This window comes from Corvus brachyrhynchos, unplaced genomic scaffold (genome assembly GCF_000691975.1).
Source record: "Corvus brachyrhynchos isolate BGI_N302 unplaced genomic scaffold, ASM69197v1 scaffold21, whole genome shotgun sequence".
Taxonomy (NCBI): Eukaryota; Metazoa; Chordata; class Aves; order Passeriformes; family Corvidae; genus Corvus; species Corvus brachyrhynchos.
Window position 1 is genome coordinate 732140 of NW_008236924.1, and position 27689 is coordinate 759828.

The 27689-nt window shown below is 52.3% G+C and overlaps 1 protein-coding gene across 1 annotated transcript in view; it reads right to left on the reverse strand.

Moving 5' to 3' along the window:
• Positions 1 to 27689, reverse strand: part of FLT4 (fms related tyrosine kinase 4) — a 54917-nt gene that overhangs the window by 16035 nt on the left and 11193 nt on the right. The window contains 13 exon segments of the mRNA XM_017728092.1: positions 1 to 2; positions 5 to 52; positions 1153 to 1261; positions 3833 to 3977; positions 5754 to 5916; positions 6637 to 6788; positions 7380 to 7497; positions 8082 to 8250; positions 8948 to 9087; positions 9337 to 9499; positions 10388 to 10500; positions 14191 to 14462; positions 20185 to 20281. The exon segment at positions 1 to 2 is cut by the window's left edge and continues 301 nt beyond it. Of these exon segments, the coding sequence (XP_017583581.1) occupies positions 1 to 2; positions 5 to 52; positions 1153 to 1261; positions 3833 to 3977; positions 5754 to 5916; positions 6637 to 6788; positions 7380 to 7497; positions 8082 to 8250; positions 8948 to 9087; positions 9337 to 9499; positions 10388 to 10500; positions 14191 to 14462; positions 20185 to 20261 (1671 nt within the window). The 5' untranslated portion in view covers positions 20262 to 20281.

Here is a 27689-nt window from a genome sequence, read left to right on the forward strand (position 1 = left end):
TCTATGGGCGCTTCCGAGGGCTGGGACTCAATCTCAAACCCGTCTGGAATGGCTTTCAGGAAGGAAATGAACATGTGAATGAGTTTTCATGGCTGAGCTGCCAAACACAATGAAATTGTCTCCTTGGGCTCAGCTCTCTGAGGTCTGCCTGTCCTCAGCCAGGGTAAAGGTAACCACTGTAGACCAGAACTGTGACATGCAAACTGCTGGCAACCACAGCTTAAGCCCAGTGAATGCTACGGGATATGCTCAAGTCCCAGGGCCAGATTAAGATGGAGCCAAAAATGAAACAAGCCAGGGAGATCTGAATTAGGCTGTTACTGCTCCCAACTCAGCTGCAGCATTCTGGTTTGCATCCATGCCCACTTTTACATGTGCAGGCAGTGACACAGCAGCCTGGACAACAGCACGGAGAGCATTACTGAAGCAGTGACTGAAGATGTTCATCTGGCTTCACAACAGCTGGTGGCTCTGACAGCACAGGTACTACAACAAGGGCCATGAGCCCAGCCTTCTGGGCTGGGAATTTTATTATGGAATTCTCATTCCGTAAGATAAGCTTTTGCTGTGCCCTTGCTGGGCTCCCTGTCCCAGCAGACAGGGACAGGCTCCCGCCAGGACGGGGAACCTCTGGCAGGAGGCTCATACAGCTGCCTATGGGCCATGACTCCAGCCCACACCACTGGGCTCTGGTTTCTCAGCTTCCTCTCACCACCAAAATCCCGTGGGATCATTGCCGGGGCCTGGGGCCAGCGGGACCTGGCCTGGGATAGGGTCGGGCGGTGCCACTAGAGGATGCTCTTGGACCAGACACATCCCCAGCCCAGGGAGCTGCCTGGGCGTGAGCCAGCGGGATGTCCCCAGCCCAACACCTGCCCAGGACCTGCCAGGGCTGCTTCAGGACCTAGGCACAGGCAGTGCTGGCTCATTCCCTGGTCTGCCTGCCCAACTGTCCCTGTGCTATCTGCTGCCAGGGCTTCAGGCATTTGCCACCCAGCAGAGCTCTGGGTTAGCCCTGCTTTCCTGCTTACTTTTCCAGCAGTCTCTGTTGAAGATCCTGTGAATGGCAGGATCTGGCAGCTCTAGGGACCTGCCTGTTTCAAGCAGAGAGCTTGGCTGATGCAGGTGGGAGGAGGATTTTGCAGTACTCACTGGTCACATAGAAGTAGATCAGCCGCTCATCTCGACCCACTTTATTAGAGGCAATACACTTGTACATGGCTGAGACATTGGCCTCTTGGATGGCCAGTTTGCTGACTGTCTGATGGGGGAAGAGAACATATGGAGGAGTTAGGAAGAGCAACAGGGAAGAGAAGTAGGATCGCTGCTGCTGTCTGGCAGATAGCAAAGCCCCCAACAGCTGTACCTGGGAAAGGGTTATGCAAAAATATCCCCTTATTCTACAGCCCTTTGTGCATATCAAGCTTTATCTGTTGGCTTGAGCAACAACAACATGATTTTATTCCCAATCTCTGCTTCTTTTTATGAAGCCCAGTCAGCATAGATGCCTCTCCATGGGAGCAAACTTCTTGCAAAGCCCCTCAGGTCACAAAGGGGACAGTGCTCAGCAAGGGGGACAGTAACATGATGCAGGGCTGAGGGGATGGCTAAGCTCTTGCTAAGCTTTATTTATAACAGTGGGGAGAAAGGGAAAGGACACCAGGGCTTTGATTCCCTGAGCCCTCTGCAGTTAAGTGACTACTTAGTGTCCCACAGGGTTCAGTGGAATTTACAGGTACTTACAGACCTTAAAGCACTCCTTTTACCCATAAGGAGAAATCAAACCTGTGAAAATATCCCAGCTCTCATCCCTTCAGGAAGAGCTTTCATCTTCTCCCTTTGAATTCCAAGTGTACATAGACACGGTCCTAAAAGCTTCCTTGTCTCTCCTTCCAGCAAGACATGACTAAGACTGGGCAAACAGCCAAGCTGCCATCCTGGGAGCATGGACCCAGGGCATGCTGCCTCCAAATAAGCCAGAAAAAGCAGCTGGGGAATAAGGCTGCTCTCCTCCTCCTCTTGGCTCACACTGCACATGTGTGAGCTACCAAATGTGTTACAAGCACTCCCCTTAGAGGAGACTTGCAGTTTGAGGCTCCAGCTTAAACAACAAGTTAAGCACATGCAGAAATCTCTCTAATGAGACTGTGTTTAAAATGAAAAATTAACGTGTTCCTACAGGGAAACTTCTTTGCCTTTACTATTCATCCCATAGACTTTGGGAAGCATTTCCGTTCTGAGGGGCAATGTATTAGGTTATGTTAACCAGAAGGAACAGTCATTCATTCAGTGCATACTCAACACAGCTGAAGTGACTTTATTACTGGTACTTTTGTGCATTGCCTTTTCCGTTTCTCGGGGTTATTCACACAGCCAAAGTGACCCTATTGCTGGCACTTTTGTTGGTGTCTTTCCTGTTTCTTGGGGATTTTCCTTCTGATCTGCAGTGTTATGTTTGAGTTGGGGTTTCTTGATCTGACATCATCCCGCTGCCTGCAGTGCATGGCTGTGCACTGCACATCCTGTGGCTCATTCTGGCCTTTACAGATGGAATTAAAAACAGGAGGATGGTAAGAGAAGACAGGCAGAAAGGACAAGGAGAGAGAGAGAGAAAGCAGATTTGAGGATGTAGCATCCCACTGTAACTGGAAGAGCTCTTTTCTCCCAGAGCTCTTGCACACCTGTGGGATGCACAACCTAAGTTGAAGCTCCAGGAGAGTTACAACCAAACAAATGGAATGAGAAGGACGCAGCTGAGGAATAGGAGGAAGAAAATGAGGAAAATAGGGAAGGATCAAAAAGGACCAATACAAGTATCACATCCATAGTAGGACACAAGGGGTTCTCACCCAGGAGCTCTCACCACCCCTGCTTGCGTCCCTGAGGAACATCAATCCCTCATTCTCCCTTTAGCTGCTCTGGGAGGAGAAGCATCTGCCCTTGCCACCCTTTTGGCAGAGTGATGAACTCCCGGCCAGGCCAGGGGACGGGAAGTGCCTTTAGAGGTGTGTAGGAAAACAGGAAGTGACTTTCGGAAACAGGGGCCCATTTGTTTGTTCTGCATCCCTCTGTGAGCGCCTGGTGCCCGACACCAGTGGGGACAGGAACCCCGTCACGGCGCAGACCTGACACTCATGGCTACCAGGGACACGGAAAGAAACAAGCAGCAAGCAGGTCACACACTGCAGTGAGGGAGAGATGTTCCTTCCAGAGAGGAAATGCTGTGATGGAGAAGTGGCTTTGTGGGGCACACATTGCTCCCACTCACAAAGCTGAGGCAGATGGATGCCAGCTTGTCCAAACCACCCTCACCCCAGCAGGATGGGGACAGCCAGATGAAATGCCCCACCAGACACATACACCTTCCCAAGGCCAGAGATTTCCTGGCCAGTTTGTGACTCTTGCTCTCCTGACCAGGATGAGCAGGGTTTAGTTCTTGCAGAACAGCTCATACAAAATGCTCAGAAATGGCCATGGGAGCCCCCACAGCACCTATCCCCCATGCTTTCCCTAGCTGGATGCCCTGTGTTCAATAGCAATCCATGAAATCCCTCCTGTGCAGCCAGCCCCAGTGGGAGTCTCTCTGGACACGGGGTAATTTCTCAAAGATGACAGCTCTCCCTCGCCCTGGGGCTGCCTGGTACTGCGGAGCCCCAGGGCTGGGAATGGCCGCTGATGGTTTACTTTAGAAGCAGAGGTGTGAAGCCCTCCCCAAATCTGTCTCTGCCAGGCTCTTTTCCAGGCCACTTGTCCTGGCTGATTGCAAAGGAGTTCCGTGCCCGTGCCCGTCTCCAGCTCCCTGTCCCAGGATGGGCTTGGAATAGAGCCTCACCTTGTTCCGCCCCTCCACGAACTCCACCCAGGTGTCAATGCTCTCGATGGGGTTCACGGCGTCCTGCTGTGACACATCTTTCCAGTCCTTGCACTCGGGCATCCGGTCCCGCTGATGGCGCCTTGCTGCCCGGTGCCTGCTATTGCTAATCCAGCAGCCAGGGACAAGCAGGGGAAAGAGGAGAGAGACACAGAGAAGGTCAGCTGGGAAAAAGGCAGCAAAAGCAGCTTTGTGTCAGAGAACTGATGGCCCTGTCCTATAACTCTGTAGAATTTCCTGGATCTTTCAGTTACACAGTTCTGATGTGCTTTATAAAGGTGCCTTGCAACCACTAGTGAGGCAAAAATTTCTAGGTGTGAAAATTGAGACAGGGAGCAGATACAGGTGTCCCAAGCAGTGTCTTCACCCCCAGGCATGGGGCTTCATCTTTCCTTGCTAAGAGTGGAGGAAGGCAGGGGTGAAGTCAATTCACATGTGCCCAGGGCAACTCTTGATGTCATTTTGCTCAGCACCAAGGCCTTAAAGCCCTGCTGGGACTGAGAGTCAGGGGTGTCACTGACTGGCTGGTGATGGCCTAGAGATCAGATGGTGCAACACCCAAGGGTGCAGCACCCAGGGGTGCTCCTGCTGCCTCTGACTCAACAAAACCAGGAGGGAGACGTCCCAAGTAGAGGTGCTGCTGGTGTCTCACAGGGGAATGATGGTACCTCTTCAGGCTTAGACAGACGTGTGGGGAGAAATACCCAAATCTGTCAGGGATCTGGGATGCTGCAGCCTGCAGGGTGTTTTGAAATGCGTGTTGGGGTGGAAGATGGGAGGATCTGCTCAAAAATGTGGGTTGGGGTGGGAGGGAGAGGCTAAGGGTGACAGGGAAGCAGAGGGGAGCTGAAGGCCCAGGAGCAGTGGCAAAGGTATATGCTGGCAGCGTGGGGCAGAGCATTTGGTGGGGCAAACACACTGGTGAGCTGTGTAAACAACAGGAAGCTGGAAAGAAGCCTCCTGCATCCTCTGGAGCTGTGCTAGGCAGAAATATGGTGGCCTTGGGAGACAGTGCTCATAATTCATGGGCCCCTCTGCTTCCTGACAGGGCCACAGTGCACTTGCATGTAATGGAAAGCTCTCTGGCGTCCCTGGCTTGGCAAAAGCCTGCACAGGGCTGCAGGACCCAGCTTCCTCCAGGCATCCTGATGTCATCCACCCTGACTCCTCTGGCTACAACGCCCCAGCATCCCTTTTCCTTCTTCAGCTGAGGCTGTCATTAAAAAATGCCACTGCAGCCGTGCCTGATGCTGCCTCAGCTTCCCAGGGCACAGGCAGTGGGCATGCACCCTTCCTGCCTACCTATTAGTGCTGCTGGCACAAACACCCTGCTGGCAAATCATCCCAGCAGCTGGCAGAGATCTGGCACTTCCCCAGGATTCCGCAGTTCTTCCCCACAAGCAGCAGCTGCCTATGAGCACTTTTGCTTCCATCATTACCCAGGAGAAGACAAACGACAGAAAAACCACAGGGACCTCCAGGCAGGAAGGGTGTGAGCCCCAGCTGCTGTCTTGGGGTCTCACCAAGGGGCTGTGACAATTTCTCCTGCAATCTGCCTCAGTTTCCCCATTAGCACAGTGACCAGTGGTTTCCTTGCAGGTGCTGTGAGGTGTGGCTGGGCCATGGACATCCACTGACAGATGCAGGTGGCTGAGGATGCAGAGGATGCTGTGGAAGCTGTTGGTGTCTGAGACCAGCCAGCCTGGAAAAAAATCCCACACAGAGTACAAGTGTCTCCACTCTGCCTCCCCACAAGATGCCATGTTGTGGGTGGGAGAGCAAAAGCGAGACACAGTTGGGGACACAGCCACTGTCACAAGAAGCCCATGACACCACAATGGTTGCCTGACAAGAAACAAGTGTTGGAAGAAATGGCACTTACAGGCTGCGTCGGGAGAACATCCGACAGGGCATCCACGGCCTCCACTGCCACTGGATCACCTCCGGTGCTGGGATGCCATAGACAGTGCAGGTGAGGGCCTGGGGGCTCCTCTTGGAGTAGATGCTTGGGGAAGAGGCTTCCTTCTCATGGATGTGTGGAGGAACTGCAAGGATCAGAGTGACATTGTGAGCAGCTGCAGGCTCAGCCACTGCATCCCCAGGCCTGGCACAGCCCTCCCCAGGCCTGTTTACAGAGTGCCTGGGCACTACAGCTGTCTGGATCTCAGGGCAACTCAGGCCTGCAAGGCACAGCAGGTCATATTTAAGCAGATTCAAGTGACAGCCTTTCTCCTTTCTCTGGTGAGTGGAACTGTCTGGATGCTGCAGGGCTCAAAGCACAGGGCCACAGAGCCTGCTGGAGACACATCTTCAGATAGCAGTGCCCTTCCAGCACTGTTTTAGCTGGCATCTGTTTCCTGCATGACAGGTACCAGTTTCTGCTGTGGGAAAACTCCAGAGGAGCTTCCCACATAGAGGAACTCCTCCAGATCAAGACTTCATCTGTGTGGCAGCTGCCCTGCTCTCAAGTCCGCATCAGTCAGGGTCACCCTCAACAGCATCTCCAACTGCAATTGGGAAGTGGCCCCTGAGCCAGGACATGTCCTGTCCAAAGTGAGGGAGCCAGGAACAAAACTAGTGTCACCCAAGCCAGAAGGAAGCAGCCTCACTGGAGCCATAGCATCCCTCAGCAATGGGGGAGAAAGAGGTGATGTAGGTACCAACTGCTTTAGGACAGCAATGGGGACTGGGTCTTGAAGGAACCCAAAGACTGGGGCCATGGGCTCAGCACTTCCCCCCCAGTTCCAGGCCTGGCCCCCTCTTACCATTGACGATTAACTGGAGGCTGATGTGCTTCTCCAGCCCCGCCAGCCTGTTCCGCAGAACCAGCGTGTATGTCCCGGCGTGCTGCTCCGACACATCCTTGATCTGCATTGAAGATTGAGATTGCTTGGGAATTAGCTTTCCATCCTTGTACCTGCGGGGAGGCAGAGAGAAAATGCAGCCATCGGGAGGAAGTGTCCCACTGGCAGCTGGGCAGGGGTTTGCTCATCCCCACTAGAAAGCAGTCAGGGTGCCCCTCGCTAGCACTGAGGACCTCTCTGGAGAGACCCCTGGGCCTTCTCCGGACCCAAGTTATGGGTCTGCACATTGTGTCATATGGATGTGTGTGGGGTTGGGGGTGTTGTAGCTCTGCCCTGAGCAGTGAGTGGGTGCAAAGCTCCCATCTCCAGTCAGCTCTGATGGAAGTGCAGCATGATGAGGTGCACAACCCATCCCACTACCTGGTTCCTCTGGGCGGCTGTGATTGCCACAGCAGAGGGACAAGAGGGACAGCTCCTGTGGGAACTCCACTTGGCCCCTCCAGACCGTGCAGAGCTGCCAAGCCAGGCTGTGCAGCTGAGAGCCAGGACTTGTGGGAGAATGGACCCCCACGGGTGGAAAAAAGTGACATTTGTGACAATCTTGGCCACAGAGGGACCTAGCAAGGAAGCCAGGCTAGGCTTCCCCATTTGGCAGGGGAAAGGAGGAGAGGAAAAGGTGGCTCAAGCTAAGAAAGGTAAGTTACCACTGGAAGTCTGGTGGGGGGTAAGCCACGACTTTCACTGGCAGCTTCACGGCTTCGTCTCCTGCAGTGGCTTCTATCACTGGGCCCTTCCTCCACTCCACGGTGATGAAGGGCTTTTCTGCAAGGAAAAAAGGGACCATGGAGGAGAATTCAAGGGGGCAGGCTGTCACAAAGATCTACTGCTCTCCACAGGGCCCAACAGCAAGGACCAAGAACAGGCAGTGTGTCGTTACAGGGCAGCTGAGATCCTGGCAGCTGAAGAGCTGCCTCTGTCTCCCTCCTGGGAACCACTGGGGATGCAGGAAGGCTGGGCTGCCCCATGACCTTCTGCTGCCAAGAAACAGCCACCCAGTGCAGATGGTGCCTTGTGCACCCGCAGCTGGTGCCCCTCAGGCCAGCCATGCCACAGGGGCATGGCATTTGCCACAGGTCCGCAGGATACGTGTGTCCTGCCATCCCACTGTATTTGGGCCAATTTGGTGTTGGCATCTCTCTCCCTCCGTTTTGGGACCTTGCTGAATGTGACTGTGCTCCCAGCATGGTGGTGAGGTGCAGGAAGGCTGAGGGGCTGGAGAAGGGCTGGGTTTCACTAAAGCAGAGTGGATGGAGGTGCAGGAGCCACTCTGCCCAAGCAGTCTGGGGATGGCTCTGCTGCAGCTGGGCTCTGGCTGTGGCTCTGCATGGCACTGGCAGATGCTGTACCGTGCACGATGACATCGGTGCTCTCCTCCAGCATCTGGGCACCATTGGTGGCAGTGCATGTGTACTTCCCCACATCCTGCTGGCTGACATTGTGGAGGGTCAGGATACTGGAGAGCTCCGTGTATGTCTGCAGGGACCGGCGCTCAGGCTCGATCACTGCTTGCTGCATCTGTGGGAGATGACAGAGAGAAGGGGATGAAAGACATCAGTAGGAGGGGGCTATGTGGATAGACTCCTCACAGCTGTGATTCCTGATGCTCAGTGCTTGCCTCTACCTGGACAGGTTTTTGCACAACTGACTGCCATCCTCAGGAATGGAAGGGCACATGTTCTGTGTACTGACTCCTGGAGGCTGGGGTCAGATCTTAGCATGTTTTGCTTGTATGTAGCCCAGGAACCAGGCTGGGAGCCCCATGAACTGAGTGATATTCTCAGGGGACTCCCCTGTCTCACCATTCAAAAAACCAGAGGATACAAGAGGGAAAAAACAGTGAGGAAGAGACCACCTCACAGGCTCTTGGTAACAAGGGCTCTATGATTAGAGTAGCTCCTTTTAAACCAATCATGTTTGCTCTGGATTTGCACTGGTGAAAGTGAAGCCAGTGGTTTCCTGAGAACCCCAGAGCAGTAACATCTTGGCAAAAAGGGAGCTTTCTGCCAGGAAAAGGGTCTTCCTTCTGTCTGCCTTCTGCTACAAAGGAAAAAAAATGGGAAAACACTCTGACCAAGATGTCCAGGGCACAGCATGGTTAGGATTGTGAAGCAGAGCCCTGCCAATGATGTGAAGAGGAAGAATGAAGGGTCAGGAGGGGGTGACTCAATGGGTAAGAGTTCAGTGCACAGGGAGCTGCTCTGTTTGCTGGTACCTGTTTGCCAGGGTAAGTCCACTGGAAGTGGACGCCAGAGTTGAACTCAGCCCACACAGTGCAGTTCAAGACCAGCTTCTCTCCCATTAGCAGCTCCATGGCTTTCTTGGGATACAGCTGGATGTCATAGAGCTCACTCCCTGATGCAGAAGAGGTAAGGAAAAGACATTTATGATCCAGTAACTCTTTGACTCAGACTGTGCAGTTATAGGTTTGGGAATGATCTCCTGCTGCATGGTGTATCTCTGTCTGACACACAGTAGAAGAGATATAAGCACCATGCAGAGTTTGTGTAGGTAGAGAGGACCATAACATTCCCATGAGCCACAGTGATGGACTTCAGAGCCACCCAAACTGCTCCCCTGAACCTTTCCAAATATAGTATTCACCTGCTATATGGATGATGAAGAAATTGGATTTGAAGACCTTCTTGTCAATTACAGTCTCACAGTGGACATACAGTAAGTCCTTGATCAAGTGTGTGGGTACCTGCATTCCCTTCTTATTGTCCCAGAAAGTGCTTTTCCCGTCAGGGTGGATGAAGAAATTTTGCTGGAAAAAATCAAGATTTTGCCAACTAAAATAAGAGGTTAACAACATTCCCACTCCACACCTCCCAGGCTTTATGCTGGCTAACACATCCCTTTTGTGGGAAGAAACGATGCAGCATCATGCTGTGATGGCCTCCTGCACTCTCCCCCTGAGGGTTTGCCATCTAGGAATCGTGGCCTCCCCTCTACCCTGAGCATCCTCATCCTGCACCATGAGCCTCCTTGTTTGCAGAGCGGGCCAGAGACTTCCAGGAATGGAAACTTCTAGAGATAGCTAAGGAAACCGATGCTGATGTCCCAAACATCAGCCCCACCGGGATGAGTGCTGACCTTGGGTAGTGTCCTTCCTGGGCAAGGGAAAGGCCCCTGGCCCCCAGAGTGTCCCTGGAGGCCTTTGTACAATAGTAACACTCATCCTGGAAGGATGTATTTGCATTGTAAAAAAAAAAAAAAAAAAAGGGAAAAAAAAGGCGAAAGCAAAAGCAAACTGATAAGAGACCTGTTTTTAGTCATGAGCCCCAGGGCTGCAGCCTCCTCCCTTGGGGGGATGCTGACCACCTAGAGGGGTTGTAGATCACAGAGACGAGGCAAACAGGGGATGCTGTGGGGAAATGGGTTTAAAACAAAGTCTTGTTTTGTTTTATAGAGCTCCAGGGAAGAGAAGCAAGGTTGGCAGGAAACCCGTGGGGTCTGCCCAAGGGAACTGGACAACACAGCCTCAACCAGCAAATAAAATGAGGAAGCCAGTGGCTTGTACTTTCCATGGAAAATGTATCCCATGCATTTTCCTTTCCTGGCAGTGCCTGTCCTGCTTCCACTCAGGCAATTACAAATGCAGAACAAATGCAATACATCTCGGTCCAGAGTCTCCCAGCGGCTGAGCTCTCACCGAGGTCAGTGTGACGTTAAGATCTGGGACAGACACGAGGCATGGTACCCAAGTGTTCTCCTTCTTGCTGATGAGGAGGGTCTCCGGCTTGTTGATAAATGGCTGTTCAAAATCTGAAGAAAAGATACAAAGAGAACAACTACTAAAAAAGAAGAAAAAACTGGGAAAAGGCAACAACCAGTAAAAAAAGGAGGCTTTCTGAATTTCCTTAACACAGCACAAGCTTCACAGAGGGAATGGTGTTGAGCTGTTCAGCCCCATCTGCCACATGTGACAGTCAGAGGAGACACCTGGAGCTTGGGAACGCAAAGGCAGCCAGCTCCTCCACACCAAACGCGGTACCAGTGCAGCGGCACTTGTATGACATTTGGGCAGTGCGGGAAATGACCTCCGCTTTCCTGGAGCCCTCAAGGTCTCTGCCTGAGTGTGACCCTTTGTGAAAGCAATGCGTCGTGTCCTGGGCTCGGCGCCTGCCCAGCTGGTGGCTGTGTCCCCGCACAGGGCTGGCATGGGGCTGCCGGGGCTGTGCTGCCCTGCTGCAGCGGCCGGCAGCGCGACCTTCCCGGGCGAGGAAGTGATCCGCAGCGCAATGGTATGCAGATGTCATCCTGCAGCCATCCCGGCCGGCAGATAAACACATGAGCTGAGCTTTCCAGGGCTGCCACCCCACTGCCGCCCAACTGCTGCAAGCACAAATATTGACAGGAAGAGCAAAACCACCCAAAAATAATCATTATGGAATGACTTAGCAAGGCCAGGGATGTCACACTAAACTCTGTGCAGAGCCAGTGTAGAATCAGCAGTGACCCAGGCTGACTAAATGGGATGAAGACAAAATTGGAAGAAACAAAGATTTGTGAGGCTGCTTGGTGGCCTCAGTGACAGATGATTTATTCTGTAGTATCAGCCCCTGCCTGCCCTTTTCCACAGGGGTTTATGCCTCATGGGGTGCTATCTGACACACTTCCTAGTGTCTCGAAGGCATGGTGTTGCCAGCATCTCTCCTCTGTAAATGTCCACCCAGCACATGGTCATGATTGGCTTTATTCATGGAAATTGTCCCCTGGGTGAAGGGGGGTCTATAAGGAGGGGATCGGTCTCCATCCGGGAGACACTGGGCTGCCTAAGAGTCCTGCTAGGGGTGATTTTACAGCTTTTGGCATGCTGTAATCAGACCAAATGATCCCAGTGGCCTACGTTTAGTTTTATTCACCTGTGTTTCAGCTAAACCACTGATTTCAAGGGAGTGTAGCATGAGGACCTCTGTTTGTCCAACTCAAGATTCTTTTCCTCTGATACCCAACCCCAAAAGAGACCCATCTAAAAGGACAAGTCAAAGATGAATTTGGAAAAGATCCTCACTTGTGGATTCTGTTGTTCAAGTCACATTGGGCCCAACCCAATCCAACCCAGTGCTCCCACTGTTAAGTGCATAAATCTTTAATTTTTGATCTATAAAGCTGCTGCTTGAGTGATAGTCATGCTGCAAAGGCCTCTCCTCTGTGTGAAGTGCTTTTTTCTAAAGTGTAGGTGAAACAACCCACACTCAAGAAACTGAATTGGTCAGCTCTTACAAAAACACAGATTGCCCAGAGAGTTCTTGTCTTTACTTCCTGGGGGTTTTTGCTACTACAGGATTGCTGACTTCTGAAACCAAAGATTTGTTTCCCAGTGTGAACATGTTCCTCATTCCTCTCCTGAGCCCTGGGCATGTGAGAAGGGGGAGCTGCACAGCTGCCAGAGGTGAGAGACCACAAAGTCCCCTTCAAGCTCAGATGGCAGCCAAGAACTGACTGATTTACTGGGCTAGTTTTGCTGCCAGTGAGCTTGTGATTCATGCATTAACTCCCCTCTCTGACAACATCACAAATTTCCTTAAGACTGCCTTAATGGGTCGGATGGGAATAATTTAGCATCTTCGTCATTAATATATGCTAAGCTTTATGAGATGTGGGCTGTACATAGCCTATCCTGCTCTGATGAGGCATTCTGTGTCTACAGTGCTATCTCTAGTTGTAATAAAATACACACCTAACCAGACACATGGGAAGGAGACACATGCATGGAGAGTTCATTTAAGAACTGAGCTGCAGGTAAAATACAGAAGAACCTATTTTTCCAGGCAAGTACAGATATTTTGTTCCTGGCAATTTCACCAAGCTCTCAACATGAGAAATGGGCTTGATGGATAAACCTGTGGTCTGATCATCCCGTCTCCGAACATCCCCAACACTTACATCAGCCCTTCCAAGCTCTCCAGGGACAGTCTCACGTTGCAGCCCAGTTGAGCAAGAACAGGCTTTATCTGAACGTTCTGCAATGGCTGTGGTTACCATATGCCTGGGTTTTCCTGACATGTCCCTTCTCCTGCCTGAAAGCCTGTCCTGTCTGGAAAGGCAGATTCTGAGGTTTCCTAGATGCTTGATAACCATAAGAGGGGACAGCCTGATTGGACTGAGCATGAAGGTGTGCCGTGTGCACAGCAGTGCTGCGAGGTGTTGGCAGGATCTGGTGCACACACGCCGTCCACAGGCACTGTGAGTCCCACAGGCCCTGACAGCGTGGGATTTATTGCCCCTAAGCAGCACCATGTGCACTCTCTGGTAAACAGGAGAGCCGCTCCTGAGCTGCAGGGAGGCTGGAGGTGAGAGAAGGTGGATCAAGGGGCAAAGTGGCATTTGCTGGATCACAAAGAAAATCAATTCTTGCAAAAGCACTCCCTGCACGTAAGTTTTTGGGGTTGTACTGATTTTCAGCATATCTAAGAAGCTCTCTGTCTCCATCCTGATACAACCCTCTAGAGTGTCTGAACACCACTGTCCAACTCACAGATGTCTGAAATCCAGGCAGGCTCTGTCCTGTTTTAGGGTGGGCAGCATAGCCCATGGAAAGAGGAAGCAATTGCCCAAACAGACTGCAATTCCTCTCCAACAGCTGCCCAGCTTTTCTGATTTGCCCCTGCATTTTTCTCTGCATAGTTGCAGAGGCAAAATTGGCTTTGCCCTGGGACTTCTGAAAAATGCATTATATGTCATGATCTGCCTGGCTCATGACAACTGCACCAACTAATAAATGGGGGTGGAAAGAGAAATAGCTCAGCCAACTGTTTCCAGGGGACAGAGTTAATTTATCTTGCTGGAGCCTGCTGTGAGCAGTGGGGGAGATGGCAGAGGAGGAACCCCTGGGACACAGAGACGCTGAGTACTGACCCCACAGCCACTCCCTAAGCTGAGGTTCCAGCCCCAAGCCTGGTAACATCCCTCCTCTGCCAAAATACAACCCTGCTTGCATGGGCAGCCCCTGCACAGCATGGAGAGGAGCATCTGGATCTGTCACTGTGAAGCAGCTCAGGCCAGCAGGTCTGGGAACAGGTGGAGGCTGCACATGGAGTGTTTGTACCACTCATCCTCTCCCTCTCAGTCTCAGCTTTATGAAACACTACCACCCCTGGCCACCAGCATCTCAAGGAGCCCCCAGCTGCCCAGAAGATAACTCCTGTGCTTTTTTTAGTAGTGGAGTGTCTCTGAGGCTAGGCTCTCACTCCTTGAATTCCTGCATTCCAACCCGGCTGGAGCAATGCCCCCAGGATGAGACATAATTGAATCCCAGGCGCTGCTGCCATGGATGGATATTGGTCCCCTGCACTTCCAGGGAACCAGCCCTTGGCCCCCTCCCCGAGGCTGCAGCAGCCACGTTCTGCCCTGGGAGGCACACGGAGATGTTTAATCTTTCAGATACTGTGTTGGTGCATTGGCTGCCCCACACTCCCAGCCTTGCAGGTGCACACCACCGACAGCTCTTACCTCTCACAAACACGTAGGTGCTGACTGCTGTGGTGCCCTCGATTTTGGCATCAATGTACTTGTAGTAGCACCGGTAGTAACCTGTGTGGTTCGCCTGTGCCTCCGTCAGCACCAGCACTTTGCAGTACGGCTTCGTGCCGGTCCCCTCGCAGTCTTCTTCTTGGATTGCCTGGCCGCTGCTGGGGGCTGCTGAGGCCACCAACTCGGTCTCCTCCTTCCCAGCAGGATCCACCTTGCCCCCTGGCCACGACCACTCCAGAGGGTGCTGGCCTCTAGACATGGGCGAAAAGCAGCGTTAGCTTTGGGCTGAGCATGGTGAACATGGTGGTGGCTTCATTGCTTGGTGTGACTCTGTGCACACCTGCGCATGGCCCAGCCAGCCACCGGTCTCGGGCTGAGGCACGGAGGAATGGCAATCCTCCAAGGGAAAAAACAGGCACAAGACAACCAGATTCCCTAAGTGCTGGGCAAGCAAAGGCTCATCCCCTTCCCCAGGCCACCTCTCTGGCCATGCTAAGCTGTAAGATATCAGCCCGCTCACAAGCAGGCCCCTCTGTCCCATGGCACTGTCCTACTGGTATGAATGCCATGACAGGGAAACACACAGGGCCCTGAAGGAAAGGTTCCATTTATTTTCTATTCCCTCTCATTATTAAAAGGGTCCAGAGCTATTAGGGAAACACATGGATGTGATGATTTCCCTTGGCTCAGTGTAGCTGCTGGCTGGGGCTCATTGTATGATGAATGGAGTGGGAAGAAGAATGGGGGAAGGAGAGCAGACTGGAAAGAAGGTGAGAAAGAGAAAAGCAGGAGGGAGTCAGGGATAAAAGACAGCAAGGGGAAAACAAGGGGAGGCTCAGCTGACTGCCTTCTGGCCAGCTGCCAGCTGTTTCCTTCCCTGTTGCTGTGGGAGGGGGTTCCCTTGCTCTGCACAGCACCCTGCAGCCCCTCAAAACCCCAGTGGGCCTGGGGCTGCCGCCCCTTCCCACCTCTGCAGAGACACTGAGCTGCAAACACCTCTCTTATGGCATGACCCCAAAGCCTGTACACCAGCAGCCCAAAGACAGACAGAAAAGTCCAGGAACTCAAGAAACCCCCAGAGAGAACGTGCATGTGTGTATTTATATATAGCTGAGGATCTCCAGAGCAGGAGCTTGCATGTGCACACACGTGCCACCGTAGCTTGTTATAACTGCACTTGTTTACTACAAACAAAACAAGCTTTTATTCCATGCTGGAAGTTTCCTTCTGTGAAATCAGAGCCCCTTTCAGAGGAAGGCCTAGTCCCCACTTGAAAGTTTGCCAATATAGCTGAAAGTCACTTAAGTACGTGCAAAAAAAAAAGAAATGGGAAAAAAGAAGCCGTCATAAGAGACAGCTGTGGGGTAAAAATGGCCTTTTGTCAGCACCATTGGCTCTATGAGGGGAAACTGGGTTCATTTATTATGCAAGCTGGGAATAGACGTGTTGGCACATGCAGGTCCTCTGCCAGGGCTCTGCCAGGGCAGCTCTGTGGGCAGATGCTTTTAAGCACAGGCAGGCTGTGACCATCACCAGACAGCAAGAGACAGCGAGGAGGAAGTGAGATAAGGTGCCATTGGAGGGCACAATGGCTCAGACGCAATGAGGACAGGATTTCTGCCCAAGCATGGGGGAAAGACCTGCCCCTTTGTGTTTGTCTTCAGCAGCTGATTTATCTTCCTGCAAACTTTGCTCTCTTCCAGCTCGCTGCAGATGAGTTTGGAGAGAGTGTGCTGCACTCTTCCCCTGTCACCAGGCACAAGGGCTCTGGAGGCAGTGATGAGTCCTTGGGGACAGCCACACAGCCCCTCTTAACCCACTCAAACTTCTGCTTTCACTAAAAATGCTATCAGTGCCTGAGGCAGAACAGTAAGTACAGCTCTGGCAGCTTGTGTCCTTGAAGCACAGGCAAGCTTCTCCCAAGTACCAGAGTCTCAAGAACACTTCAATAAAAATAAGAACTGAATTTTGAGCTTTTTCCTTCCTATTCATGCACAGGGAAAATAATAGTAAAACTGATTACTAAACCAGGAACACCTGGTGGCCTCTGCCGTGGCTGTTGTTGCTGTGTCCACAGTCCCACTGCACTGGCACAGACCATGGGCTCGTCCCCACTCTTCACCCAGAGCTGAGAGCTTCAGACCAGGCATTTTTGGCACTCCACTTGGAGCAGGGTAATTGTAAAGGTCTCCAGCGTTTCCGCTTTCTGTTTGTTTACCTACTGGGACTTTCACACATTATCAGATCCACTTGTTTCATTAACCATCAAGGCCTGCAGTAGCTGAGTGACACATATTTATATAAACACGGATGGGCCAGAGTGCACAGATGTGCCGACCAGCCCGTGGGCAGCTCAACCCAGGCATTCCTTTCATTCTGTGCTTTCATTTCCTTTCAATGTCCATAGACTTGGTGGGGACACAGAAGGTGTGGGCATTACTGTGAGTCCAAATAAGTGTCACTGGTGTGTTAAGAGGACCACAAAGAGGCAGGAATGAGGGCAGGCCAGGCTCACATGGATCTGAATCTACCCTCTGCATTTGGGGAAGAGTCCAAGCAGCAGTTCTAGATGGTTCCCTCTCTCCTATCTGTCACCTTACAAGATTTATTCCCAAGTTGTTTTCTTTCAGCTCGGTGATAATGTGCCTCTTGGTGATGGAGCCTGCTGATGCCAGCTGGAAAAAAATCCACTGTAGGCTTCTTCACAGCTGTTTTCCTCAATCTTTTCAGCATAGATGCTCTTCAAGGGAGATGTTGGCACCCCTCGTCTTCAATTGTCTTTGAAACTCCCATGCGTGGTATGATGGGCAAAGCTGGTTGTGGCTTTGTGGCTTAGCTGAGACAAACCAAATTGCCCCCAGCACCATAGAGGATGTTCACACCAGCCACACACCTGTAGGAGAGAGCAGCAGGTGTTGTGTGTTCCTGGACACCGCTCCGGAGCAGTGGTTGTGGGGCTTTGCATTATCCTCAGGCTCCTTCAGCCCTGTCATAGTGCTCATTTCCTCCACGAGAGCCAAGAGGGCCCTGGGGTCAAATATTTCCTCTCTGCCACAGACGGGTTTGCACATCTGCGAGTCAGCTCTGTTAACAGGTCACTGGGCAGCAAAGGGCATCCTTGCCCTTCTTTTTCTTGCTTTGCTCCCCATCTGTGTGCCTGGCACCTGCGGGATGGGATGGGATGGGATGGGATGGGATGGGATGGGATAGCCAGGACAAAGTTGATCCCTGCAGAGGTTTCTGCTGTTGTGCAGCTGGCTCCTGTGGGGTTTACTCCAATGCCCACGAGCTGGAACAGCAAAAGCTCTCTGCTTTCCCCCTCTGCAGGCTGCCAAGGGCATGAAAGAAGAGATTCACAATATTCTTCCCTTCCTTCTCGAGATGGGAGCTAATAAAAGCTGCACTGTCCATTTGGGCATCATCCCCTTCCCCCTGTTCTGCCACATGCTTGGATCAAAACATCCCTGGGGCTCTCAGCCAGCCCTGGCACAATCTCTATTTTGGAGAATGTTCCTGCACTGGTGCCCTGCTCTGTCTGGGCCTCTCAAGGGTGCCTTGTGCTGGGTGACAAGGGAACATGACTGTATATGATGCCATTTGCAAAAGCAGAGCCCCAGCATCTGGTGGTTCCTTGTGTGTGTGTTGTGCCTTTGGGTATTTGTTAAGCATGGCCAGCTCCAGAGGCATTGCTTATCCCATGGCCTGGCATGGACTCTGATCACCGATGAGGCTTGGTGGGCTGTGGAGCAGGAGCAGGGCTGCAGAGCTGTGGATGTTTGAGATCCAGGCTGCTGCGAGGGAGCCTGAGAGCACAGTTGGTGGCAGGACTCTCACACTCGGTGGGTGAAGCTTGAAAGGTCTCCAGGGAGTCTCACACAGGGGTTTTGAGCTCGTCTTTCTTCTGAAGCACTGCTTCAAGCAGGCCCATACTCCTGGCTCCAGGGCAGCTCAAAGAGCAGCCAGAGGACATTGTTCTCAAGAGAAGACCAGGGTCAAACTGAAGTCACCTCCAACATGATGTTCAGCAAGAAATCCCTCGATTCTGGATTTTATTTTGTATTTGTTTCTGCCCTACCCTGCCCCACCACTCTCTCCTTTGCCTGTTCTCTTGGTGGTCTGCATGTTTATCCCTTCAGCTCCCATTAACACTAGCCAGGTCTTCCCAGGGTGGGCCATGGCCCAGAGAAGAGGTTGGAGAAGCAGCTGGGTGTAATTAGAGAGCCAGGGACCAGGAAAGATTCAAATGAAGTAACAGTGTCCCACAGTCAAAGTCCTCTCCTCAAGACAGACAAACATAGGACTGAGAGCTCAGAAGGAAAAGGGGAACCGTCTGGGCCATGCAGGAGATACTGAGATTTATCTACCTGCAGATAGTGTGAAGGACATTGCACAGCCCCATGGAGCACATCTGGGACACCGGGATGCAGAAGCAAGGAGCAGCCAAAGAGTAATACGGGCAGAGGGTACGTGGGTTTTAGTGCTGTTTGCAGAGGGCCCTGTGCTCTTTGGCTGTCCAGTTCAGTCTTTCACAGCTGCAGAAGACACTTTCTTTTACCACACCTCCAACTTCAGTATGTCCTTTCACCTTGGCTCAATCTATAGACAACAGTCTTGAAACTGCTTTCTGTGTCCCTTTCTGGGCCCCCGCTGAGGAAGGGTCTGCCCTGATTCTAAGCTCATTCAGAACAACCTCACTGAGTCTCCCCTCTTCCAAAGTTTTAACAGAGAGTGTCAGTTCCCACATCCCTCTGTGGAGAAAAGTACCATGGCAGAGCACTGGAATCCCCAAACTCCCGTCTGTTCCTCTATGCTCCCACAGTAGCTCTACGGCTGACCACAGTCCCCCACGGACAGCCATGGACAGTCCTCCAATTCACACTTTTCCTACATCTCAGCACACGTCATGGCTCTTCAAGTCACCGGATGAAAACAAGCCCACAACCACTCAGCTTCCCAGACCAAGTGAAATCAGTTCAGTAATTAACATCAACAACCTTTCCTCTGTCCTTCTCCCTTGGCTATGAACTGATTCACAAAGGAAAAGCAATGCCATCTGTTCCAGGAAAAGTTAAATATGTTTGTGACAAGACATGAACACAATGCCAGCCAAGTGTTTGCAGTAATTGCTCTGTGGTTATATATAACACTGAGAAACACCCAATTGAGGCCCACACTGAATTTAGATCCCCATTGGACCCAGCATTCAGATCCCAAGCATGGGTCTGTTTTCAGCTGCTGAAGGGAAACTCCAGGAAAATTGACCTTGGGCAATTCTCCCACTTGTTTATGTTTTTTTTTTTTTACTTTCTGAGACAGGAGGCAGTCCAGAAAACATGCACAGCTGAGTGTCCCAGCGTGGATAAATCAGTTCAGGCACACCACCTTTTCAGAGCCACAGTGTCCAAAACAACCAGAGATTATCCAGCTCCTCTCACGGTTATTCACCCGACCCTGGCTGGGGCTTCTTTTCACCCACATATATAAAGGGAGAGCATTAAATCCCATCTTCCTAGAAAAGCTGGAAGCCTCTCATAGCCACCACTAAGGGCAGCGTTGCCTTCTCCCATGGATATTTCTCAGTGTCTCCCAAATGCCCCACCAGATTTAGAAACCAGAACTTCAATCCTAGTGGCCCCAATGAGGTGAGAATAAGCAACGTCAGAGAAAGACAGGGAGAGTCAGGAAGACCAGTTTCCCTGAAGAGCTTACAAAAAAGCTATCAAATCACACAAAATTTTTCTCTATCTTTCTTCTTCTCTGAAAAACTACAGCAGAGGTTATCACTGAATCCTCTGAGACGTCTTTGGCTTCTTTTTCAATTAATTAGATGAATTCACACTTAGGGGATGTGGAAGATTTCTAGTCAGACATGCTAATTTTGCCAAGGTGTCCCTGGTGGGCTCTCCTTGCCTGGTCCTCCAACACTCGCCAGGTAAGAGTAGTCTAGACAGAGCCACACTTGCTGGTGCCTACCTGCAGGTGATGGTCAGTGTGTCCTTGGCGTTGATGACGTGCTCCTCCTCAGTGATGCTCAGAGTAGGAGGGGTCATAGAATAGCTGCTCACCAGATCTGTGGAGACACAGGAGAGAGGGGATGATGCAGACATCCATCAGCCTGGGCCCAGTGCTATGGGCAGCAGCTATCCTGGTACCACGAGCCCAGAGAGGGGCAATGGCTTCAGGGAACATCTTCTTGGGGTCTGCTCCTACAAGGTAGTTAATGCTGGCTCAGAGGGACACAAGAGGTTTGCCTGCAGAGGTTTGCCCTCCTGGCTCCATTGAGCAGATCTTCAGCTCTTGAGCCAGGGCCAGACAGCCCCTGGGCTCTGATAGACAGCCTAGCACAGATGAGGGCTAGAAAAAGAATGGAAGACCAGAAATTGGAGAATTCAGCTGTGGCCATTCCTCACCAGGTGAATGATACTGAGCTTGCTTGGACTAGGGCTCTGAAATAATCCCCTCTGCTAACCAGAGGGAGTCTGGCAGGAGATTTTTCCATACACATGTAGCTTTCTGTAATCAGCGGGACAAATCAGGGATTCCCAAAAACCACAATTGTGTTTGTACAGAGATGCTCTCCAGAGCCAGGAGGCATTCAAAGAATGCCCTTCTCCTGTGGCACACTCTCAGGTACAGTCACCTGAACAGGACCAATCCTTTGTGGATCGCAGCAGCCCCCTTCCCTGCACCACTGGACAGGCATTCCAGGAGTGAAGTTATCCAGGCTCAAGGACAGGCAGTTAAACATTATCATGCTTTTCTTCCAGTTTTTTTCAGAGAGAGTCCCACTTTCTGTGTGTTTGCACCTCTGGCATGCCAGACACGCACCCTAAGTGAGCTCCTCATGGACAAAACATCTCGAAGTACCGGTTACCCCCAGAGACTACTGTTGTTTTTCATCAGCACAATGTTGCTGACTGTCATTACTTCATGATCTTTATCTTAAAACTCCAGCTTCTGGAGATGTGAGATAATTCAAAAGAAATCTCGTTGACTGCAAAAACAAGCAAACTAACCAGAAATAGAGAGGGGAAAAAACATTATGGAATGTGAGGCTGTGAGTCAGGTAGGTGCTAAATGCTAAGGAAGAAAAGAATGCAAAAATATGCTGCTAGCTTGACTTTCTACAAAAACACGAGTTTTTTTGCAACTGTGCTCTGTGTATGTCTGTTTCCTTCCCTCGTACCATTCAAAGCCAGGTATCAGAGAGATCTGTCAGGAGAGGTCTCAAGGATGTGGTGTTTTCACACGTTTCACAAGCAGCTGTGACACCTCTCTTCCAAAACTGTGACCTTAGGACTACAGATCTCAGAAGTGCTGTGGTAGAGCCATGAGAGCCTCAGGACAAGAGGAAATGGTCTTAGGTTGCACCAGGAGAGGTTAACATTGGATATTAGAAAAAATTTCTACACTGGAAAGGTGGTCAGGCATTGGAACAGGCTTCCCAGGGTAGTGGTAGAGCCACCATCCCTGGAAGTGTTCAGAAGACATGCGGGTATGGCACCTGGGGACATGATTTAGTGGTGAACACGGTGGTGCTGGGTTAATGGTTGGACTTGATGATCTTAGAAGTCTTTTCCCACTTTAATGATCCAGTGATTCTAGAAATGTTTCTCTATGGGGAACCCTAACACAGGAGACAACAAATGGCCACCAGCTTCTCAGACACAGGGGTGGCATGGGGATCCAGGCTGGGGGAGAAAGCACAGTGCCCAGGGCCCACCGCCACCGGGAGAGGCTGCTGAGGAGGACGCGGCACTGAGGGACGTGCGGAGCGGCACCGCCAGCACTGCCAGGCCCGGGCTGCCGGCCTTGTTCTCCCCAATTGTTCTCCACTTCCTTCCCGCCTGCGCACGGCTCTGAGGTGGTGTCCCCATGGCTGCCCCCATGGCAACCGCAGGGTGACAGGCATCTCCCCCACCCCCCCACCATCTCCCGCCTCCCCTCCACTTGCCCACATGAAGCAGTGTCAGCCCAGGGGCTGTCCTGGCCCACCTCCGCCTGCGTGCGTGTCCCGCTGCCACGGCCTGTCTTACAGACACCTCTCCCTCAACAACAACAGCAACAACAGCAACAACAGCAGCCATCACTTGTCACTCAACACACGGATCGGTGTCACTGTGGTCCCTGGGGCTGTGTGGTGCTCAGCCCCCATGGAGGACACCCCACCTTGTGCCTCCAACCTCCCCTTCCCCGACGGAGGGGACGTCAGATGTCACACAGAAAAAATGTGCCCTGGGGCTGTGAAAATAAATGACCGCATTTTTTGTAAAATCCCTTCAAAATGTAACAAGGTTTATTAAAAAAGGAGGCGGGGGGAGGAATCTGTCTGCTAAGCTGCGTTTCCTATTAATGCCGGACACACTTATCCCAGTGCAAACACTGCTCTCCAGATGGCCACAGTTTGTCTGTCCATTGCCCCAGGGAGCAGCTGGGGGTGCCTGCCACCCCCACAGTGCTCAGCCCAAAATGCAGAAGATAATGGCTTGCATGGGGCTGGCTGGGGACAGCAAAACCTCTCATGCCGTGCATGATCTGGGGCAGTGAGCAGAAAGGTAATCCCCAAAACCCTGGCAGAGCCAGGTCCATTGCTGGCTGCAACAGGCACTCAATCAGGTCTTAAAACTGGCGTGGTCCCTCTGCTTGAACCACTAAGTAAGTGCCAAGGTGGCAGAAGTCTCTTGGCTAATGCTGTGCTCCACCACTGGGGCTGGGGGGAGCAGGACAGCAGCAGAAATAACCCCCTGCCTCCCTTCACGTGCTGCCTGGTGACCTGTTAGCAAACAACACCAGGGGGTGGAGGGGAAGAAAGGAAAAGTACGATCTGTGCAGGTTGGGGCTGTGGGATTCCTGCAGATGCATCCTGTCTATGGCCCTCCGTGAGTACAACAGGAAAGGAACCACTGCTCACTCCGAAAGCACCGCGGCGTGGGGCTGGGGACACTCCTGCTGCTGGCAGCACTGCTGGGCCAGATCTTCTGGCCATCCAGCCTCTTCACTGGCCCCAGACTGCTGGGAACTCTGGGGACTCCCTGCAGTGGCTCACGCTGGGGACCCACTACTCATGCTGATGCCCCACACTAAGCCTGGCATCTTGGGATGCCAATGCCCAGAGCCACACATGGCATCCAGGACAGGCAAAGGGATGCACAGAGCCATTCCCAGCCTGCAAAATCATCTTCAAAGCCATCGGCTTTCCCTGCAAAAATTCTCTATCACTCTGTGCTTGCCAGATGGATCCACCCCATTGCTGGCCTTGCCCTTTCCCTCCCTGCGGGAGCATGTGCCCTGCCATGGCTCTCTCTTGCGTTTCACTCTCCCCAGCACTGAACTTGGTGCTGGGTTTGGCCATTAAATCTCTGCTAACCGACACACAGATGGTTTGTGTCTCTGGCAAATCCCAGGGTGCGAGGGAGATGTCTCCAGAGCATGGAGTGTCTCCTCTCCTCTGAGTCCCTCCTTCCCCACCTCCAACCCCTGTGATGCTTTATCTCCTCAGCCCTCCAAGCAGAGCCCGCTTTCTCCCGCACATCCAGTTGTGCCCTTGCACAGGGAGAGCATTAATGTAATTAAAAAGGCATGCGGCAGCTCTGGCTTTGTTTTTTCAAGATGGTTGCAGCTTTTTTCAAGCGAGTTGGCAGCAGGATATTAAAATAAACAGAGGGGGATTGATGGGATGGGGTGAGAGGAAGCAGGAGCCCACAGCCACTCACACCTTGTCTATTTCCAGAGAAGCACGTTTCCCAGCAGTTTTCCTTGCCTTGATCTTGCAGTGCGTGGCTCTGGAAGGGGCCAGGCTGCACTGAGGGCCTTCTCCTTATCACTGGCAGCTGCTTCATTTTCAGGCCCCTCTACCTCTTTCTGCACCCTGACACCAGTGCTGCTCTCAGTTGCATCCTGCATCCAGGGCTCTCCCTGCCTTGTGGGGAAGCCACACTCACCCTGGAAAGTGCTAGCCACCCCAGGGCATCTTGCAGCCTGATCTCATCTCTCCGCCCTTGGGCATGTTATGGGAAAGCCTCACACGGGGCCTGGTTTTCCTTGCGACGGCTGCAGCTGCTGAATCCCTGCAGAGCAGCACCAGTGCCAGAGCCAGCACTGCCACAGTGTGCTATGGCTTTGGGAACAGAGCAAAGGCTGTGTGTGGGACAAGGTGCAGGTATAACACGGTATGGTACAGTATGGTACAGTATGGCACAACACAGCTCCTGCTCTCCGCCTGCTTCCACTCACAGGAAGCCCTGCACCGGATCCTCCCCCAAGCCCCCACACACCACCTCAGCCCCTCTCTGCTTCCCCTTCCCTCCCTCTCTGCTGAGTCGGCCCTGCTGACTGATTAACAGGGCGCCTTTCCGGAGAGGGATTTTGTTCACACTCTGTCCTTCTCCCTGACTTCCTTCCCCAGCGCTGGGCTGGATCGCTCTGCCCACAGACGTCGCATGTCCCCAGCTAACCGGGCCAGCTCACGCTCCTGCCACCACACCTTGAGGTTCTGTGACAAGAGCTACAAGGTAACACGCACAAAGCAAAGCTGGTCCAGGTGAGGCCTGTATCCCTGCACCTTGTGTACCCAGCCCAGCCTGCCCACCCCAGTGCTGTACTGGGACAAAAGATAGGCCGGAAGGGAAAAAAGAGTGTCCTTTCCCCCAGCAGAGCTCCCCTGACCCTATCGCCCCATCTCTACTTTGCTGTTTTCAGATAAAAAATTCCTAGTCAATGAGCATCTGTCCAACAAAGCAAGGCAGAAACTCAAGATTTGGACACTTTCTAAAAAGGAAAATTTTGTTTGCACCAGTTATTATGTGAGCAAAGCTCTGCTCCCAGATGGCCAACAGTAAAATTCTGGTACCTCGCTGGCCAACAGGGACTCTGCAAAAGAGCAGCAGTAGCTAGCACTGGGGCAGAGGGAGAAGCTTTACTCTGCTCTTTCTGCAGACCTCTCCTCCTGCTTTCCAGGCTGGACTTGTCCGAATTAGCAGCATTTGCTGGTGAAACTGCATGTGCCCCACAGGAACTAACTCCAGGACCTCAGATGCCATTTTTTCCCTGCTCCAGTCACAACTCCCCACCTGCCTGTGCTGGTATAACTCACTGCCCTCGTGCTGGAGGACCCGTGGTTGCCCACAGACATGTGGAAAGTCCACGTGCTGGAGGCAGAGCCAGGCCAAATTCCCACCTACAGGGCTGAAGTTCCCCCATGGAGCAACTCGTTCTCATGCACGGGGCAAGCATCCAACTGTGGGTTGGAGCAGCAAAGCGTGAGTGTCACATCACACGAGGAGCAGGCAGCTGGCAGAGCAGCAGGGGAAATTTGAAGTAGGGCTGTCAGCTCCTCCTCTTCCTCCTCCCGATGCTCTCCAGCAGGGAGGAAGGCTTGTTTTGCAGAGAGGTGAGATATCACATGAGGCTGAGAAATAAACGTCAGGCTCCAGCCAATGTAGGGATGAAACACCAGGTGTCTTCTCTCCAGCTTCATAGCGGGCAGAGAAAGCCCCAAACCATGGTGGGAGCTGACACCAAAATGGAGCAGATTCTGCCCAGCAGCCTGTGCCCAAGGACTGCCACACAACTGAAGGGCAGGGTGACAGCCACCCATGCTCACAGTGAAGCTGGGAGGAAAACAGAGATGGAAACAGGCTAACGAGCAAGCAATGAACAAATGAAAAATTATAATGATAGAAAACTGAAAATCACCCCCGAACTATGCATGTGCACAAGGACAAACAGAGCAGACCCCTTGTTTTATGGGTTCATGGAAGATGTTCCCTGTTCCATAACTCAGGGTTGACCCTCAGTTCAGATCTGCTTCCGAAGGGTTAAACGGGGGGGCTGTGCTTCTCAGTGCAGGATCAGCCCCTCTAATCTTGGTATTGTGGTAGAGCAGCATTGCAGTCCCAGCCACACAACTGAACCCACACACCAGGAGCTCGCTCAGGCCTGGGGCAGCACCTTTCTCCTTCTCATGGTGGGCAGTGCCAATGGCAAGGCACTGATCCTTTGGTCTATAAATTTTCATCCATGCACCTCAAAGTGCTGAAACGACACCAAATCAAAGCGTGTCAGATTTGTATCCTCACCAATTTGTGAGGACGTCCCCAAAGCATGAGATGTTCCTTTGCTTCAACTAGAACACATGTCCTTTCTCAGGGGACAGAAAGGAAAAATAATTATAGAAACTCAGTCAATACAAACACAGAGGTGACCATCACTATTGGGTGTCTGATCCTTCCGGTCCACCACCAGAAGTATGAGACATCATCTTTGCCCCAAAACACCTGTGGGCAAGTTGGTGTGTGAAGGCAGGAGCCCCCTGAGCAGGAACCAATAGGAGGGCTGAGGAAGAGGCCACCAGAGGACCACCAGAGTGGGTGGAAATGCTTTTTTCTTGGCACCAGACTCAGAGATGCCTTAAGCATCCTGGGTCTGCAGCAATGCCAGGTGAGGAGGAAGGACATGTGTCCAAACAGACAGGGTGTTTGGGGACTGAAGAAACAGGGCTCTCCTCCAGCTCAGCACTTGCAACCAGGGGAGACCTCAACCAAAGCACCCCCCTGCCTGGCAGCCAGGTGGGGAGTGGGATGGGCTGGGCAGGGACATAAGCAGCACATTACACAACAGCAGCACGGTCACAACACAAGCAGAAGCCACAGTCAGAGCAGCAGCACCCTGAGGCTGGGCTTTCCTCCCTGCTTCCCCAGCCCCTGGCACTCCACAGCTGCACAGCCATCCCCTGTGGCTCTGGCCAGACAGGCCTCAATCTAAAAAGCTGCTTGGCCTCAGTGCATGCACCCCAACAGGTCTCTTTAGCCTCTCATGGCTGATAAACTTTAACTGGTTCTTTTCTGGCATCTTATAACCACCTGCACTAATGGGTAATGAGGTAAAAAAAGGCACAAGCTCTTTGGGCTCCTTCAGCTTCTCGACTTCCAAGCTGGGAGTCCATCAGGGAAGAGAAACAGAGCCACTTTCAAGAGAGATGGGCTGTCCTGAGGAGCAAAGTTACCCATGTATCCTACAGTCCTCGTCCCTTGGTGCCTTCAGGCAGGGATTTATATCAGGGTATTTCCGAGCCAGCTGTCCTGGGCAGCGAAGCACGGCTACACCCAGTGCCTGACCATGCTCCCACCTGTTTTTGGGACTCTGCTCTGCCCCAGAGACCTGACACCACGTCATCCCAAAGCATCCCGAAGAGGGGTCAGCGAGTGCCTGTCTGGGAGTGTTTATCTGTCTGCCGTTCTCCCTCGGCAGGAAGCACTATCTCACCATCGCCCTGCTCGCTCCAGCCCGGTTTCCTGCTCCATCCTGCCAGGTTTACCCTGCTTTTTCCTCCTCCCCTCCCCCTGCCCCACGGCTGTCAGGCCGTGTTTGCATTTCTGTCTCCTGCCGTCTTTCCTCTCCCTGCCCGTGCCCCCCCGCTCTCGCTCCCTACTCCATCCTCCCCGAGAGGCTCCGTCCTGAGCCAAAGTTAGCCTGTGGCA